Genomic DNA, 19,266 nt, shown 5'->3' with positions numbered 1-19,266 from the left:
TGTGGTAATTTAATAAACCGATGGACCCGCTATTTCAGATTTTCAGTTATTTGATTTACACTTATTTGGTGGACCCAACATTATATGGAATTAGATATATTTTTGGGAAAAAATCCATATCCCGCTTGGCCATGCCGTGCGTACGGGAGATCAGGGATGTACGCTCTCCCCTCTATCCCTTCAATTCTCGCCTATTTCTATGCATATGATATCTCCTATTTCCATGCTATATTAGTCAGATGTAAATCACTATTTATCATAATAGTTTTCAAAAAAAAAACTTAATCAGCCGGTGTCCACCCTTTTCTCCTATATTGATTAAGTAAAAAACAAAAAACCTAAAAAAATTATAACATATAAATCAAGCTGCTAATTTAAATTATCACGACTAAATTTATGGTGCGAGAAAAAAATCTACTTCATAGGTATTCTTGAAAATAAAATACGTTGTGTTGGCTCATGTTCTAAAATTTTACCGGTCGCTCAAATAATCATAAAAATGTAAATGAAAAAAGAGAAGAAAATACTCCTGCTACTATGGAATCATGATACTATATGATTTATAAGGAAAACTATAAGAAAACTAAATTCATGTATTTATATTTTAAATATATATATTACGAATACATATCTTGACGTCAAATCTTAACCAACATAAAATTCTAAAAACATGATAATGGTGATTATATTATTGTATAGAAGTCAACAGATACATATAACTAAATTATATCTACGACGCCATAAGAAATAAAATGAACCTAACTATGAGTGATCGATGTTCCTTAAAAAATACTCATTTTATTTTGAATTGATAATAATTTTATTAAATCTGTTATGAAAACTTTTTTTCATGTATACAGATTTTTTTATTGTGAAACGGAAGTAGAAAAGATAAATATAAAGCTATTAGTAGGGTTCAATCTGGTCAGGTTATACGCGGATAAATTAAAGGTCAAGCATATATATGTTCCACTAATCTCTAATGTGTCACTTTCATGTAGAAATACATATCCACCAATCATCGAGTTACAAATGGAAGCGAAGCATCTGTCCATCACATCGGCTACTATGAGTATGCGTAACATCATATAATAAAGATAAAGTGATATTATATTATAGATTATATTATCTTATATCACTTTATAAATATACGTAGTTGAATACAAACATTATTTAATTTAAAGCTAACGCAAAAACATACATGTTCACGATAATGATAAAGAGCTTCTATAAGAATTTAAACAATAGAAAAACTCAAGAGCATTGATCCTAACAGTAAACAAAAAATATCAACGGCTAATCTATAGGATATATAAATTTTAAAATGGCATGATAATAATAAAGAGCTTCTATAAGAATTTAAACAATAGAAAAACTCAAGAGCATTGATCCTAACAGTAAACAAAAAATATCAACGGCTAATCTATAGGATATATAGAATTGTAAACCATTTTAAGGCCCATTAAACATCCTATAGAACCATCCTACATCATCTATTAAAGCTTCTAAGAAATAAGAAAATAAACTTCAAAAATTCTCTATAAAAGGCAAAACATTCAATGCTTAATCCTCCATTAATTTCATGGTTCCTTTTATCTTGGCCATTGGATGATTTCAATCGCTTTACATATGTATACGCACATGATAACTAGGCCACCATATTGAAGAAAAAAAATAATCAAAGCATGTTATCTTATAGAAAATCAAATCACTTGAGGTGTCAAGTGGGGTTATAGTGATTGTTGCAAGGTGTACGGTGTTATAGCAAGGATTATTAGCACCGAGTCGTACGAGATTGCCAGCCATCCAATCACAACACCAAAAGAACCCAGTAGGAGTTACAAAGAGCCACCACAACAAGCCAACAAGGAAAGGCCATGATAATTAAATTGTAATGATAAAACGTTCTTTCAACTCCCATATATGTGCATTATTATTTATATCACATCATTTGAAATTAACATGCACAAAATGATAGCATAGTAAATCTTTGCGGCAAAGAGGCTACATATGAAATCATTCGATTAATCCCCTTAACCTTGGAATAATAATACCAAACAAGAACTCAAGTGGGTAACAAAAAATTTTGATATTGAATTTTAATCCCTGGAAAGAGAGAACAAAGAGAAGGGTTCAAGCATTTAGTGAATATTACCCATTTTATAAGATGAGTGTTTTATTTAAAAATATGAGACGGTTCAGCGGACTACTTATTTCGAAGTATTAACATACTATTTAAGAGTAGAGCAAGTAGGACATTCTATCAAAATCATTTTATTTGAGGTTTTTATAATAGAACTATCTAATGATGAACTTGATGAAACTTTGCTACAGTACTATTTGATGAAAACATATTTAAATGACTTTTTTCATGTCATGTTTGGAGATCAAAGACTAAAAAAAAACTTTAATAAGGCACTACATATTTATTACCACGCTATAAATTTATAGTACAATGAATAATATTACAGAGTATCATCGGAGTAGGGAAACTAGAATAAGGCCATGTCATAACCTAACTCCAAAATCTATATTACCTTAAATTTTATGTGGATTATGTATACATATGCATACATAGTACTTCACTTACACATTCATTCTCACTTAGTGTAAAATGGTTAACACACTGTTATCATATTTAAAGTGCCAAGACTGATTTATAAGCTGACCTAATTATCCATGTAAACTTTTAAACTTTTATGGTGGTACCAAACCACTTAATTATAATAACTTTTTGCATAGATGAGTCTCTATTACACCGTTTTATAGGCTACAAACACGCTAGGGAATTATGGATCATAGGTCGCTTGAAGAATGGATATGTACCATAGGAACTTCTAAATTTCATATTTAGAAGTCATATTTGTGGATGTCCAATTTGATATCACTATAAATCATGAGAAAATTAAATGCTCATGAGTCAGTAAGAAAAAAAATACAGATATCAAAAAGAATAATTAGTTCGGTATTATCAAAGATCTCAGCTGTAGTTAAAGTTTATACGTGCAAAGGTGTGAAACTCTTAACCATCAGAAATTTGAATGACTAACAACTACATGATGTGGGTGACTGCTTGCTATATATATATATATATATATATATAGTAAAGTAAATTTGTTTGGTGCTCCATGGTGCCCGGGCACCATTGTTGAAATTGAGTATATACCCAATTCAAATGAGCATGAAACTTTTTCAATTATTTAGGTATTAATATTAACTACTTTACTAACTAGTTGAAAGTAAGTTTGAACTGAATTTGAACTTGTTTTTGTTAGATTTTGATTCTAGGTATATAGCATCCATACATATAATTAGTTAGGTATGTAATCATGGATTGTGAAATAAAGTTAAATTTGAGTTGTTTTGTTGATAGGTATAGGTATGAATCGAATTCTTATAACTAGGTATATACTCACAATTTGAAAATTTTGAAAAATTTGAGTGATTTTGTGCATTTGAAACCATGGTGCCCGGGCACCATGGTGCCCCATATGAGTGTCCTATATATATATATATATATATATATATATATATATATATATATATATATATATATATATATATATATATATATATATATATATATATATATATATATATATATATATATATATGAACTTTTTACGGAAACTTTATATATGTATAAAAAATAGTAATCATAAAAAGATTTACTTAGAGAAAAAGAGAAGCCTGCGCAATCGCGCGGGCTACCTTTCTAGTTCATATTTTCAAACTCAATAACTTGAGAGTTATTCATGATTTATATTCCCATGTTTGACTTAAACATTGTCCTAAACGACTTACTTTACGAGTATGGAGGGAGTATTCCCTTTGTCCACAAAAATTACACATATTACTTTTGACACCAAGACAAAGGAGAAATTAAATCACCTTGGATGTTACAAAATCAAGGAGTGAATGCAAGCATGCAACCAATGAGTATTTAGATGACTCCTTGGGTTCTAATAAAATATTTAATTTATCTCTTCAATTAAGTCTTGAATGCATAAAGACTATAAATAGGAATAACTTATTTGGAAAAACTCAAATATAAAATAGGTGTAACTTTTGTGGATGGAGGAAGTACTAATAATATTTTGTGGGGTATACACTAATCATCGAGGCCTCCTTTACAAGAAAAGGATTTTAGTTTTTTTTTAGAAACAGAACTACTCCTAATTCTTAGGAACCCTCTGTGTTTCAAAGGAGCTTATATTGTCTTAACTTTTTTTTATCTGGAATGCACGGTAGATAATTTGAGCAAAACAAACAACATCTCGCAAATAAAAAAAAACAAGAACAACAAGCAACAAAATGTCTTACTATTGTTATCATACGTGTTAACACAAAATACACCATTTACAGTTTAAAAATGGAAATAGCTATACAACTGCCTCTGTTTTTTTTTTCAATTTGTCAGCCGTGTTTTGTGACCGTTGGATTTGTCTTCAAGATTCGCGTGGAGCCCGGGCTGAAAGGTTACGCGTAGCCTGGCCCAACTGTGTCTGCGTGTCCTACTCCACACACCGACACACATTTTCTCCTCCGCTGGTACTGTTTCAATTATCCCCACCATTTTCTCCTCCACGAACTCGAGAGAATACCAACAATCGGTGGCGGCGGCAGCACGGCTGCGAAGTCGTCTCCCCGGCGGACGGCGCCCCAAGCCGCCGGCGCAGGAGATCCGTGCGTTTCTCGGTAAGCCGTTGCACGGCGCTTCCCCTTCGATTCTCGCTTGCATGCGTGGTTGGGTTAGTAAGGGAGGAATTCTCTCCCTTGTCCCGTAGCTCGTGAAGCGCCCTTGTCCAGAGAGGGAGGAATCATCATTTCAGTTTGTAGGGCTGTGGAGTGGAGTTGATTCTGGCAGCTTTACAGTTTAGTTCATATTCAAATATGCCTGAGTTTGTGCAGAATTTCTCATGCAAGTGAAGAAACGAATTTTTGTACAGAGAGTTTTTACTGTTCGCTATGTAATTAGTGAGAGACTCAGCGTGCTTGATTATTTGCAACTTCTGATACTGTCAATGGACGCTTAATCTCCATAATTATTATATGGTGGTTTACTGACTAGGTAGCTCTGTTGTACAGTTGTACTCCCTGTCCCATAATATAAGAGATTTTGTTATTATATTTACACTGTTTGATCACTCCTCTTAAAATATATGTGTAAATATATAAAACGATAAGTTGTGTTTAAATTACTTTGGATAATAAAGTAAGTCATAAATAAATAAATAAATAATTTTATTTTTTTAAATAAGACGAATGGTCAAACAGTGTAAGTAAAACGTTAAAAACTCTTATATTAGGGGGACGGAGAGAGTAGTTTGGTTGATGTTCAGATATGCGTGAGTTTTTACAGAATTTTTCCTGCAGGCTGCAGGTAAAGAAACGGATTTTTTATTCAAGGGTTCCTACTATTCACTCTGTAATTTTACTTGTGAAATCTAGGCGTGTTTAGTTGCAAGTTTTTTCTTCAAACTTTCAACTTTTTTATCACATCAAAATTTTTCTACACACATAAACTTTCAACTTTTTCGTCACATCGTTCCAATTTCAACCAAACTTTCAATTTTTGTGTGAACTAAACACAACCCTAGTGCAGCTCAGGTCCTTTGTACTGATGACAGAACAATGATTTCCTCTGAAAATTCTAAATGAACAGAGACAGACATGATCTGATTTTCAGAATGAGCATCATAAAGTTCTAATCACAGTATTTGACATGTATTTTGTCTGATTCTGGGCTTGATCCACTGAACTAGTTAAAGTTGGCATTAGCAATCATTTTCAGCTTGTAAAGTTGCGCTTTATTTTTTTTACGCAAAAAGGTAGAGAGTCTCTACCTTATAACCATTATATTATTGAAATAGATGAGCAAATTTACTCCCCAGCATTTGGCAATATTGTTGTCCCTGATAGTCGTGGTTGCTGCAGTGGTTTCACATCCAGTGTCACAAAAGTGGTGTTTATCTTACACCTCCTTGCTTTCATTGCCCTCACAATCTTCCTTGTGTCCAGGCCTCTTCCCGACAGAATCCTGCCTACAAGCCTTTCGCCAACTTTGTTCCTCTTGCCTCCTCTGTCATAGTATCCATAATTGTCGGTTGCTTTTGGGTCATCCTTGCAGTCATTAACCCTCCGAAAGCCATCAAGACCTCACTCTTGGCATTCCCTGTTCTTGCACTGGCCTGCGATGTAAGTGGTGTTTGGATCAGGGCTAAACTTTAGTTCTTATCGCATCAGATGTTTAGACGTTAATTTGAAGTATTAAACATAGATTAATTATAAAACTAATTGTATAAATGAGAGCTAATTCACGAGACAAATTTTTTAAACCTAATTAATCCGTAATTAGCACATGTTTAGCATCACATAGGCTAATAATAGATTAATTAGGCTCAATAGATTCGTCTCGCGAATTATTCGAAGATTATGGAATGGGTTTTGTCATTAGTCTATGTTTAATTAGTGTCCAAATATCCAATGGACTAAATTTTAGTCCCCGGATCCAAACACCACCGTAGTCATACTCCTTGTTGGCAATGGGGCCGCACTTGGTATTGGAGACACCACCCGATCAATCAATGACTCAAAAATCTCTACTATATTATAGAAGATGTTTTTACCGGTATTTTGGTACGTAATTCGTGTTTGAGTCGGTTTTTAAGTTCATACATTTTTGGAAATGCAGATCCGTGTTTGAGTTGAATTTTAAGCTCGTGTACTTTTAGAAATACAAAAGGAATCATACAAGAAATCTCTTTAGAAAAACTCGCATGTACATAGTCCTAATTACAACTCATAATTTTCTAAAAAAATCCAAACGAATTCGCACAGCGAATTTTACTCTAGCTAAACCATACAACAATAACAAAATTAAAATAGCATTTACCTGTTGCAACGTACAAGCATTTTTCTAATAAAAATAAAAATTACAAACCAAACCAAATCAAACGACTCACAAACACAAACACACACTGACACAAATCCTGTCAATCAAATCACAAACTTCTTAACGGTACGCCCTCTTAATTATTATCGCGGTAGGGCTTAGCTCAGCTGCCATCTTGTTCCTGCAGTATGCATGCAATCTAGTATTTGGGCGGGAACTTGGACTTGATGGACTCGACCATGCCGCCGTCGACCTGGAACGCCCTGGCCAGCGTGTCCGACGGCAGCGGCGGCGCGGCGCCGAAGAGCGTGTCGGCGATGGACTGCGTCCCGGGGAGCTGGCTGTTGAAGGCGGCGATGGCGAGCGCCGACGTGTTGCCGCTGTTCCTCTGGAAGTGGACGAGGCCGCGCGGGAAGACGAACACCTCCCCCTTGCTGACGGTGCGGGTGAAGAGCTTGTTGGCGGTGGTGACGAAGCCGACGTCGAGGGTGCCCTCGGCGACGAACATGATCTCGGTGGCGCGCGGGTGGGTGTGCGGCGGGCTGAGCCCCCACGGCGCGTAGTCGATCCGCGCCATGGACACCCCCATCGTGTTCAGCCCCGGCAGCCTCTCCACGCTCGCCGCCGTCACCAGCGACCCCACCGCGTTCGTCGTGTTCCCGGCGTTCGTCAGCCCGTCGAAGAAGAAGTCGTTCGCCGTCACGTTCTCCAGCCTCTTGCACGGGATCCCGTTCAGCCGCAGCGCTGCACGCAAGCATACATACACGTCAATATGGTCGTTAAAAAAAACCGATCAATTCATATTAACTGGCTGGCTAGCACCCATTTAAAATTGTATATTTTTTAATATAATTTTAATTAAAGTTTATTAAATAGTTATATCGTTGTATTAAGACTTTAAAAGACTAAACCTTATCATCTTTGTGTTTTTAATTTTATAGTTTTTAAAAGTCACACCAGTTGCTATTCTTTACTTTTGTCATATCCTTATTTATTTGCTTGTTTGATCTACCACTGTTTCTATCCATTCTCTTTGGAAACTTTAAAAATTTGACTTATAGTTTTTAAAGTTTATTGTCCCGTTGTGTTTCGTTTTTATATTTTTTAGAAGTCCCTTCAAACATTACCATTATAATCCTTTATGACCGTCCACTGTCTCTTCTCTTTATTGTTATTGGTATTTTAAAAATCAACATAACTAAACAGGTTCATTTTTTTTACTTTCCAAAAGTTTCGCCAAAACATCAGTGTACTCCTCTACGACTCGCCCGCCGCCTCCCTTCTTTATTATCATTGAGATTTTAAAATCAAACAAGAGTATCATTGAGATTTATTTTTTTTACTTGGTGTCTTCTTTTATGGCCGTCTTAAAAATATAATGGATGGATGGATAATGTGTGGGAGACGATGTCAAGACCTATAATATATATGGTCGAGCACTTACGGCCTCGGAGGGACTTGTAATCGGCGACGCAGACGTCCTGGAGCATGTCGGGGTCGCCTGCGAGGGAGGTGGCGGCGAGCGCCAGGAACACGACGGCGAAGGTGGCGAGGATCAGCTTGGCCATTATAGCTAATTTGGTGAGTTAATTAGTTCGATCAACCTATGCAAAGCAGCTAGCTAGCTAGCACGCACAGTGAAGTAGCTATAGCTAAGAAGATCAGTGAAGCTGAGCAAGCTAAGCCGTGTTGTGTGTGAAGTGAACTGCATGCAGATGAGAGCTGAGGACGACGAGGAAAGGAAGCAGGGGACGCTGCTATTTATGCTCGCTGGGGCCTGTACTAGCTAGCTACGCCTCGTGTAGCTAGCTTAGTAATGAAGAGTTAAGTGAATAAGCTAAATCAGAAAAGGCTAATAATTAAGATGATATATGGTTATGAATCTTCCTCACACGCTAGCTACTACTCCTAATTAAGCTTTTTCAGTGAGAATTGAATGGTTCGGCGAGCGATGTTTTTCGATCTGTCCTTGCCAGGGGGTCTGTTGTCCTCTTGAGATCAAGAAATTAATTAATTAAGGCGAGATCAATGTTTAGTGTACTGGTAAAGGGGATCGATTGAGAGATCCAGGTGTACAGTATACTATAAGAACATGAGGAATAAGGGGTTGTTTGCCTGTTACATAGGATGTTTAGACACTAATTTAGAGTATTAAATATAGACTAATTATAAAACTCATTTCCTAACTAACTCACGAGACGAATCTTTTGAGTCTAATTATGCTATGATTGACAATATGATGCTACAGTAAACTTTTAATAATTATGGATTAATTAGACTTAAAAAATTTGTCACGCAGATTAGTTATTATATATGAAATTAGTTTTTTTTATTAGTCTACGATTAATACTTCAAATTAGCGTCCAAACATACAATGTAACGGAGACTGAAAAGGTTTTAGCACCATCTAAACAACCCCTAAATTTAAGGGCAACGCTCCGGTACTCTCGTACGGCACTTTCTCCTACAGCTGCGGCTTCACTCAGGTGGGCGACGACGGCAACAATGTCTTCTCCTTCTCCGTATGGTTCACCGCTGTCAAGGACAGTACTGCCGTCGTCTGGACGGCAACCTCGTCACCCCCGTGAACAGTAGGGACTCGAGCATCTCTCTCTGCCACAACGGACGGCGAGCTGGCCCACGACGTACGAGGTCCCGTTGGTGTCGACGACAAGGTGGTCTCTTTTTTTACGTACCAGATAGGCTTGTTCTTCGATTGGTTAAATTGCATCGATATTTTCCTAATCTTTTGAAACAGTTGACGGTAAGAGTTTTATCGGATATATTAGAAGAAGAGAGTTGATCCTTTTATAAGGAAAACTGGGTCTGAAAACCATACAACTGCACAGTTTGCTAAAGGAAACCGGCAAAACTATACACAAGACATAAAAAGCCTGTGACAAAATGACTAGTCCCACAGAAATGATTGAGGGAAGAGTAAAACCTTCAAGGCGAAGCCTCCAAGGAGGTGAACAACGACAGAGGTCGCTGCCGACGTCCGCCCAAAAACTGGACTGGTTTTTCACCCGAAAGGGAGAGAGTCCACAAGGTAACATCTCCAAGGAGGAAACGGCACCCACAGGCGTCGATGTCACCGATCCTGGAAGACCAGGCAGAGCTTTCACCCAAGACTCCCTTGAGAAGTGCAGGATCTCCAAGAAGCTAGAGCAAGAGTGGTGAGTGTTATCGTTGCCCAGCTTATTGGCTGAACCCGATATGATGCAGCAGCTCCGACTCCACCTTAACACTAAAACTCTAACACCGTACTCCCTCCGTCCTAAAAAAAAGTGAATCTAGTACTGGATGTGACATATTCTAGCTAGTACAACGAATCTGGACATGTAGTAGAATGTGTCACATCCAGTACTAGATTGGTTTTTTATGGGACAGAGGGAGTAGAGGATAAGCACACCGCTCCACACTCGGCACAACTACAGGTTTACACAGCCACAGGGCGCATGAAGCACCGGCGAGGCCCAAGAGCCCTGACTACGGACAAACTGGACCACCAACGCGGACAAACAAATCTCTTCAACCACCAAAAGACTCCACGGCCAGGTCTGAAAGTAGACGGCCAAGAGAAGGGAGGATCATCAAGGAGGGGAGGAGGCCTGGCCAGCTTGAAAGGGGACTGAGAGCTGAAAGCAAGGGCATCAAAGACATCGGTGTCTTCCATGTTTCTGTCGAGGGTATCCCGGCTTCGTGGGGAAATCTTTACAACTGCGGCAACCACCTCCAACTTCACCACCAGCGCAGAGAGAGGAGCGCTGGGGCAAGCAGCAGAGCAACTGAAAGGAAAGAAGAAATGGGGGGCCTCCCCCTTCTACTTGTGCTGAGAGATGACAGAGGGAGGAAGACAGAAGAGGGAAGGAAGGAGAGAAGAGGGTGGCTGCCGGCGACTGGAGCGGTCGGAGTCACCGACGTGACCCCAGTGAGAGCCCGGTAGGACCCGAGCAGCCTGCTGACCGCTGAAGCCGGCTGGCGCCGCAGCACCGCCTCGTGAGTGCTGGCCTCCGCCCCAGCGCGAGCCAGACTCCGCCGCACTGGCCACCACCAGCCGCGCCAGCCCACGTCGCCGCCGCCGGTGCTAGATCCAGCAACGCCGGCGCCGGATCTACCGCTGCCTAGCCAAGAGGGCGGCCAGCTGACGCACACCCCCCAGCAGGCCGCCGCGCCACCCCAGACGCCGACCCACCGCATGGACCTCCACGCCGCCTCGCGCCGCAGCGGCGAAGCCTCGCAAGCGCTGGCCACCACTGGCCATTGCACGGGCCGCCACCACCACGCCGCCTCCCGCTGCAGCGGCCTCCGCTGGCCACACCGCCCTTGCGTCGTGCTTCCCGACGCCGCCATCGTAGATCTAGCGGCGGCGGGGCTGGATCTGCCGCCGCCCTGCTAGCTTGAAGACCCCGCTGCCATCGGCGACTGCCGCATCCCTCGCACAGAGAAGATGCGCCACCGCGGGAAGGCCCCGCCGTCACCATCCTAGCTCGCCAGCCGGCTTTGCCGGCGGCAAGCTCCGGCCGCGGCGAGGAAGGGTGGAGGGGGATAGGAAGGGTGCTGTGGCTGTAGGGTTTCACCCCCCGTGTCGCCTGCACGGGGGCGACGCGGGGGGTCTCCCAGAGCGTTTGTTGCAGCAAAAATTAGCTGTATGCGTGTGATCAATATGGAGTTTTTTCGGATGATTGTTCTGGCCTGATATTTTCCTAATAATAACCATGATTGATGCGATCAAACTGTGAACAAGGAAAAGAAGACAATCTCTATACCTAATTTTGCATGGTTCAAGCCAATTTCTTTTTCTGCTCTATTAAAATTAAAGTGCTGTTGATGCTCTATCCGTGTCTACGCCGCCGCCGCCGCCGGCGGCGGAGCACACCGCCCCAAGGTGAGGAAGAGCGGTCGCTGCTAGCTTCAGGAACCGCACCGAATTACTGCCTCAATGCTCGGGCCACTACGGCCCAAACATCGGAGGACTAAAATTATGATATCATCCCCCCATGCTCTTATCTTAATGGACTATTATGCTCTTTCACTTTTCCACTACCATTGATTGAGGTGGTAGTATAATAAATACATCTGGTCTCTTGGATTGAAAAAAAAATCAATAGTTAAGATTAATGCTACTACTAGTATAGGGTACCGTAGAGGGACTCTAAATAATTTAAAGCTTGTTCGTTTCGTTGCCCAAATCAACAATACTTTCGATAGCATTGGTTTTGCTTGGTTTGATGTTTTTTAACGAATCACACAAGACGGTGCGAAGTTCTATTGATAGAGCATGAGAAAAATTAAAATATTACAACCCTGTAAGGTCGTAACCAGGAAAAGAAGAAAAGTATACCACCACCCATACATCGACAATGCTAACACACAGAATCAAGAGAAGGCTAGCACCGGACCAGCCGCCGCTAGGCCAACAAAGAAACACGGCCGAGATCGCCCAAAACCCAACCCTTAAAATCAACACAAAGCCCCGTTCTATCCAAGTCTTCAGGAGTTAGGGAGAGAGAGGGTGTGAGAGAAGAATGGAACTCCTCTCCTCCCTAGACCCTCCGACGTGGCCAACTTGTAGAGACTAGGACGCCGCCACAAGAGGATGAAATCTAGAGTGAGCTTGCACCAATTGGTTGGGGGGGGTGCCGGCTAGGGGATGCCTAAACGACATCTTCAAGGAAAGAAACGACGAAAAACACCGCCGCCGCCATCCATCAAGGTCTCAAAGAGAACGAGATTGGGCTTTCACCCGGCATCCACACATAAGGGATGAGACGGCACGACAACGCCCTCAGGAGGGGAATGACGTTTCAAGCGTCATCGTTGCCGGCCCGGCTGAGGCCAGGCTGGGTTTTCACCCGCCGCTCACCACCTGCGAGTCCACGGCTGGCGCCCCGATGCTCCACCACCATCCAACCTCTGCCGACATGTGGGACCACTACACCGACGCCCCCCGCCGGCCAGCCTTCGTGCGCCGTAGACTGCATCGCACCCACCTGCAGCTCCTCCTCCCTACACCATGCCCAACTCCGTCACCGCGGGCCGCGCCTCATCGCGCCTGGCCAGCCTTGTCCACCGCCGGTCGTGCCTCATCACGCCAAGCCTGGCCTCCCACCGTCGACCATGCCTCCTCGCACCAAGCCAGCCTCCACCGCCGCCGGCTGCGCCTCCTTGCGCCGTGCCGGCCTACGCTACCACTGGCCGCGCGTCTACACGCCGAGCTGGCCTCCGAGCACTCCTCCCGCCGCTGCCGCACTGGGAAAATGCGGTCGTCTGCCACACCTCCCCGGCTAGCCGCCCGTGGTCATCCGTGCCTCCTCTCACAGTCGCAGTCGCCGTCGCCCGCTCTGCCAGCTGTCGCCGCGCCTCCTGGTTGCTGTCCGCTGTCGCTGCGAGCTCTGCCGCTGCCAGAGCAGCCTCTGCCAGCGACCACCGCCATCCCCACTGCCACTGTAGCGCCTTCACCCACGGCTTCCCATAGCCCTCCAGCCACCGACGCCAGTCTCCCACTTCCAACGCCAACCCTGTCGCTGCTGCGCCGCCTGTGGCCAGATCCATTGCTGGGAGCGCCGGATCCAGCCACGGGGTGGCTAGATCCGAGCACGGTCACGCCGGATCCCCGTCATCCACCACCGCCACTGAAGAGCTGAGTCGTCCACGCCGCCGTCGGCCACGACGCTCGCGACCGTCGCCCACGTTCTCGCTGCCTCTCCGGACTCCTCGCGATGACTGGCGCAACACCAACGGCGAGGGTTCGCCAGATCTGGCCAGGTGGCTTGCAGCCGGCCATCTCCACCGTGGACGCCGGGATGCCCCTTCGCGGCGCCGCCTAGGGAGGAACATGACCGGAAGACGGGGCCGGGCATGGCCGAAGGCGACCGGAGAGATCGGAGGGGTAGTGCCATGGACGGTACGCCCGACGCATGCAACGATCGTGGATCTGCAGCGGTAGGGAGGCCTGTGATGAAAGGGCGAAGTCGGCGAGCGTGGCGCGGCACGACGGACATGGAGGGCCGGGACGATGAGATTGTGGACGGTGAACACGAGGGTTGCGACTGCGGTGCGTGCGAGGGCACGGACAGCATGTATGGAGTACGTGCTATACACGCACACATGCACATATTGTCATCGGGAGAGCATAATCACCACGGTACGGATGCAGAGATGTAGAAGAGAAAGCAGAGAGGTAGCGTATGAAGTTGAACTTGACTCGGAGATGGGTTCACGATGCAAGGAGGATTCGACCACGGCTTAAGGAGTTCATCTTAGATCAGACTTAAGTACATGGGTCGAGTCGCATCGATGAGGCCAGAATCTGTCTCGCCTTGAAATGTGAGGACCAATACCGAGAAGAATTAACAACAACAGGAAGACTAGAGCTTCGGAAGACACATCTCAGCAGGCGCGTACTACAGCTTGTGTTCGACAGGTCGGAGGCGGCAGTGACCGACGGTTTGGGCAGCAGTTGCCGGCATGCACCCAGGCGCGCGCGCGGCGACTCCTGGGAAGAAGCAGGAGGCAACAACGTCAGGGGTTGCGGCTCAGAGCTGGCCAATTGGCGTGACGGATTGTCTCTAGACTGAGTGTCACGTGCACGTGGATCTAGTCATTCAGGCAAGATTGCTGGTGGAGTACTTGGCTGCATGCAAGGGGTGATTAGTAGTGCAATTAAGCTTGTGCATGGATAATGGTCACGTGGACCATTAATGGCATGCATAAGTGCGGCACTACTATGACATGGTCACGTAATCTAGCATGGTGTGGCTATATGGTGATCAAGATGATGCAGTGCGGGAGAGTTACAGCTCGGGAAGACAAGGTGCGCAAGGTGTCCATATATGTCGGTTGGCTGGGCCAGCAGGGCGATCCGACCAACAGACAGGTTAGATCGTGGAGCTTGGACGGTTGAACGGAACCGTGATACAGTGGATAGATAGTTTGCTACAGAAACTTGTGAACATATTCAGAAGAAGGGCAAGAAGGGTCTACAGATGGATAGTTTGCAAGTGTGAAGGATGAGTAGACTAGGAGCAACAGGCGCATACAAAATTATCTGGTGAAACAGGATATATCTGGACTCGATGAGGAGTTGAGATATATGGAGTTAGACCAAAACTGAAGAAAAGATACGGGCAACAGCGGGTCAAATATTATTGATGGGGTCAACGATACTGTTTGGCATTACAGGATATATCCAGGATCTGCGGCGTTTGCATGATGGGGTATATGAAATCTGCGTCACTGAAGAGGAAGAGAAAGCGCTATGGTGTTAATTTCTTCGGGTGATTTAAGGTAATGGTGAATTTTCTGAAAGTATCATGGGTTCAGTCTACGGATGCAGAAAGCGTGGATCTTGGATTTATTAGCTTGATTCATAAGACTACAAGGAAGAAAGGATTTCTTCAACAGACTGGTGAGTTTGTTTTATCTATTTGGTGATGACGCGGGTTATCTGGCCATGATTAGATAAAATCAAATTAAAGACAGAAGGTGAAGGTTAACATGGTCTTCGAATAGTCTGTGATGTGACAGCTAAGGAGGAATCCAATTTCGCTTGGCAAGACGACTATGATGATAAGGGAGAAGGTGGAGCACTGTTGCAGATGGGGTCCAAATAAAGAAATTACAAGGATAGTGGGTGTCTCTTGATGACGGTTAGTGGGTGTCTCTTGATGACGGTGAGTCTGGTGTAGGCTTGTCGAGCGGCTCGTGGTGAAGCTGCAAAATGAACCAACTCAAGTCTAGAGGACCGGTGCATCGGCATAGTGATTCTACTACTTCTAGGTGGCATATATTTGCCAAGATGGAGTTTGTTAGAATATGTGTCGAATATACTAGTCTTATTTAATTACAGTTAGACTAGGAGCTATATTGGTTGGGGAGGAGCGCCCATAATCAGAGCCCCGAAGATGTAGGATTTGGCTGAATCTCATTAACAAATATCGTGTGTACCTGTGTCGTTATCTGACGTATCTTGGGTATTCAATGACTAAAGCGATCGGAAAGGTTAGTCGTCGTTCCGCTATATCGACTAACTTTTATAATATTACGTTCCGCACCATGATCGTAGCTTAGCTAGATTAGATTCGGAGAGGACCAAATTGTAGTATTGAATGGTGATCAATACTGAGAATCCTAGCTTTAAATATGAGATATTGACTGTTTAACGTGGCATATAAATGAAATTATACCGAATCGTATTGCTATTACTAGTCGGCCGCATGCCGTTAAATCAGAATCAATTTACTCGTAGAGACACTACAACTACAAGAGCTTCTACAGCAGTACAGAGGTTTGTTGAGGTTAATAGGCAGACGAGATTGAGCGAAGAGGCCAAAATTATGCGGCGGAATCTGCATCGGCGAGGGGATTGATTCCCTGCCGATCACATGCTCTGTGGCACGTACTACAACACCCTCTCTGGTCCTTCCAGTTCCAGGTACATCACTCACCCCCCAAACACAACCAACTGAACCAAGTGCCTCAAATAAGATAAGCCTGCATCCGGTTAGCTCACCAGAACCATCTGCTCGATTTTAATCCCACTTGCCAGTTGCCACACACACTTGCCAGTTGCCACTAGGAGGCAACCATCACACCGAGGGCTTGTTTAGTTTCCATTTAAAAATTTTTCACCCGGTAACATAAAAATTTTGGACAAATGAATAGAGTATTAAATATAGGTAAAACTAATTACGTAGATTGCGTGTAAATTGCGAGACGAATCTTTTAAACCTAATTACGCCATAATTTGATAATGTGGTGTTACAGTAAACATTTGTTAATGACGGATTAATTTGGTTTAATAAATTCGTCTCGCAGTTTTCAAGCGGGATCTGTAATTTGTTTTGTTATTAGTCTGCGTTTAATACTTTAAATGTGTATCCGTATATCCAACGTGACACACCAGAAATTTTTGTTCGCGAACTAAACAGACCCTGAAACACAAAGCGAGTAAATCAGTAAATGCGTGTGTAAATCATCATAAAAAAGAAAAACTTACTGATACTACAAAGCGTGCCGTTGATGTCTGCAACAGGAGAATGTCTGTACTCTGTTGCATCACAAGATCGACAAATCTGATAATAATTTTCCCGCGCATCTGATGAACAGAAGAAGGTGAGTAAATATTTGTCTCAGTTAAACAGTAAAAAAAAACTAAAAAGTGCATGAGGCAAAGGATCCGTTGCTGATAGAAGAAAAATGAAAAAAAGAGAGAGAGAGGGGGGGGGGGGGGAGACCATGATCAGATGCAGAGGAGCAATTTTTGTGTGCCTCATTGGATTTTTCCCCCTCTCTGATCAGATGTACCACACACTGTTAATGTAGTATACACACATGCGAAAAAGGCCAGAGGCTATCATTACTATGGATAACCAAACAACTCATGGTCTTGTCATATTGTCATGGTTATATTCTCTTTCCTTGTTGGACGTTTTGGAGATCATGCATGGGATCAAGAGGTTAGCAGTTACCTCGCATGGTAGCCCAACTAGGTGAAAATACTGAGTTATTTTTTCTCCCATCTTGGAGGTACAGATATGTTTAGCATTAATTATGAGGTATATATCCTTGTGGAGGCATCGTGATTAACAATGTAGAATATTTTGCATTATCTTATTAATAGTTTAATACGAGTACCTCGTAAAAACTGGAGAAAACATTTGACATCATACCTTCTAAAACTATTGGTTGATTCTCTCAAGCCACCCTCGTTTTATCGTAAAATTTGGTAATTTGACACTTCATTTGTAGTCTTCGATGATATGTGGAACTATCGGAGTCAATTAAAATGTGACAAGGTGTTGCCGCTTTTTTTTTGCCAACACAAGATCACCTAATGATTTGCAGTGTAATCAACAGAGAGTCGCCAAAATCAATAGATCAAAACCTGCTAGCAGAACCGATTTCAAGATTAATTCACTTTCACGGAATCAAGCGACTAATTTACAAGCAAATTAGTAAAGAAGATAAATATCGTGCTTACGTGACGATAAACGACTAGTTTCCGAGCAAACTAGCAAAGAATAACCTCCTCGTTTTCGTGGAGAAGCACGACCATTTTTCAGCGCAAAACGGCAAAAATTAACTAAATTCTAGGGTTGATAGAACTCAGCCATGAAAATAAAATAGAAAAAACTTAAAAAATAAAAAGTAAAAGAGATGAATAGTAGATTGAAATTGTTCGGGAGTTTCTGCCGACGTCGGGTCTTCAGCTTTGTAAGCACCGCATGCCGCATCAGACGGATATCCTTTTTCTGCACCATGGGCCCATCATTCCTTCCTACTATCCGAGACGGTACTGCATGCAAGCAGTCAGGCTGGCCCATCTGATTCACTGCTGTTGCTTCATCCACATTATGTACATGCATGCCATCGTTGATGTCCTCCATCTGCATCCTCTGGCGCCAGTCCTCCTGAACAGGAGCCCCATTCAGCTTTTGAGCAAACCACTCAACACTCTTCTAAATAATGTCTTGCACAAATTAAGTAACTAAAAGCCAAATTATGATACAAACAGGGGCGGAGCTAGAATAAAATGAAGGGGTTCCACTCGCTTGCTTTACTCTGGATTGAATCAAATTTAGCTTGATACATGTGCCTAAGCTTAAACTGATGGGGTATATGTATGGTGAAAATAGATAAACTATAGTAATTTTTTTGAACCGGGTTCGTGGGCACCCTCTAACTATACCAGCTCCACCCCTGGATACAAACACCAGACCATTAAATAATCGAAACCCACTTTTTGAAGGGTTGAATTAGACCTCCTCTCTGTTTTATATGGTGTCATTGGACTTTGGACAATTTGGTTTTATCCGGAAGAAAACGGGAAGAAAGTAAATCAATCCAAAGTCTAAGTGCTTGTTTGGCATGGCTTTAGCTTCAGCTTCATCTTTTTCGGAGCTAGAGTTCAGCCAAACAGATTTATTTTCATCTAAAATGAGAGTGGAGCTAGCTATAATGCTAAAAAAAATTGTTACATAATTCACACTAGACCCAACTTCTAAAGTTAAATTTAGAAGTTGGAGCTACCAAATGAAACCTAAACTATAGAGTAATGAAACTCAAACTTTGATTCTCTTGCATGCGTTATATTTTCTGTCGCTTAGAGTGCGATCGTTTTCCCTCTTGTATTTTTCTTCCCTTCTTAATAAAACGACACGATGTTCACTTGCGTGTTTAGAAAAAAAAAAGACTCATACGTCGATGATGCCACTTTTTTTTTGAACTTGTGGATGCTGCCACTTCACAAGGGAAAAAGTACACCGAAGGTCACTCAACTTATCATCGAGTTACAAAATCGTCCTTGAACCGTAAAACCAGATATATGACGTTCCTTAATTTACAAAACTGTTCGCTTTAGGTACTTC

General features: G+C 42.8%; 1 protein-coding gene across 1 annotated transcript; it reads right to left on the bottom strand.

Annotated features, from left to right (window-relative positions):
* Positions 1-6,769: 6,769 nt before the first annotated feature.
* Positions 6,770-8,614, bottom strand: LOC4333595 (putative germin-like protein 3-2). The gene is made up of 2 exons (NM_001418390.1): positions 8,340-8,614; positions 6,770-7,639 (listed from the first exon to the last, which is right to left on the bottom strand). The coding sequence occupies exons 1-2, from the start codon at positions 8,461-8,463 to the stop codon at positions 7,095-7,097; spliced, it is 669 nt and encodes a 222-aa protein (NP_001405319.1). The 5' UTR covers positions 8,464-8,614; the 3' UTR covers positions 6,770-7,094.
* Between the last annotated feature and the right edge of the window lie 10,652 nt (positions 8,615-19,266).

This window comes from Oryza sativa, chromosome 3 (genome assembly GCF_034140825.1).
Source record: "Oryza sativa Japonica Group chromosome 3, ASM3414082v1".
Classification (NCBI taxonomy): domain Eukaryota; kingdom Viridiplantae; phylum Streptophyta; class Magnoliopsida; order Poales; family Poaceae; genus Oryza; species Oryza sativa.
This window is presented reverse-complemented; position numbering and strand designations above follow the sequence as displayed.

Coding starts and splice junctions, on each gene's coding strand:
- LOC4333595 (NM_001418390.1), bottom strand. CDS start 8,463: ATGGCCAAGCTGATCCTCGCCACCTTCGCCGTCGTGTTCCTGGCGCTC. Junction 7,640..8,339: donor TTACAAGTCCCTCCGAGGCC/GTAAGTGCTCGA, acceptor GCTTGCGTGCAG/CGCTGCGGCTGAACGGGATC.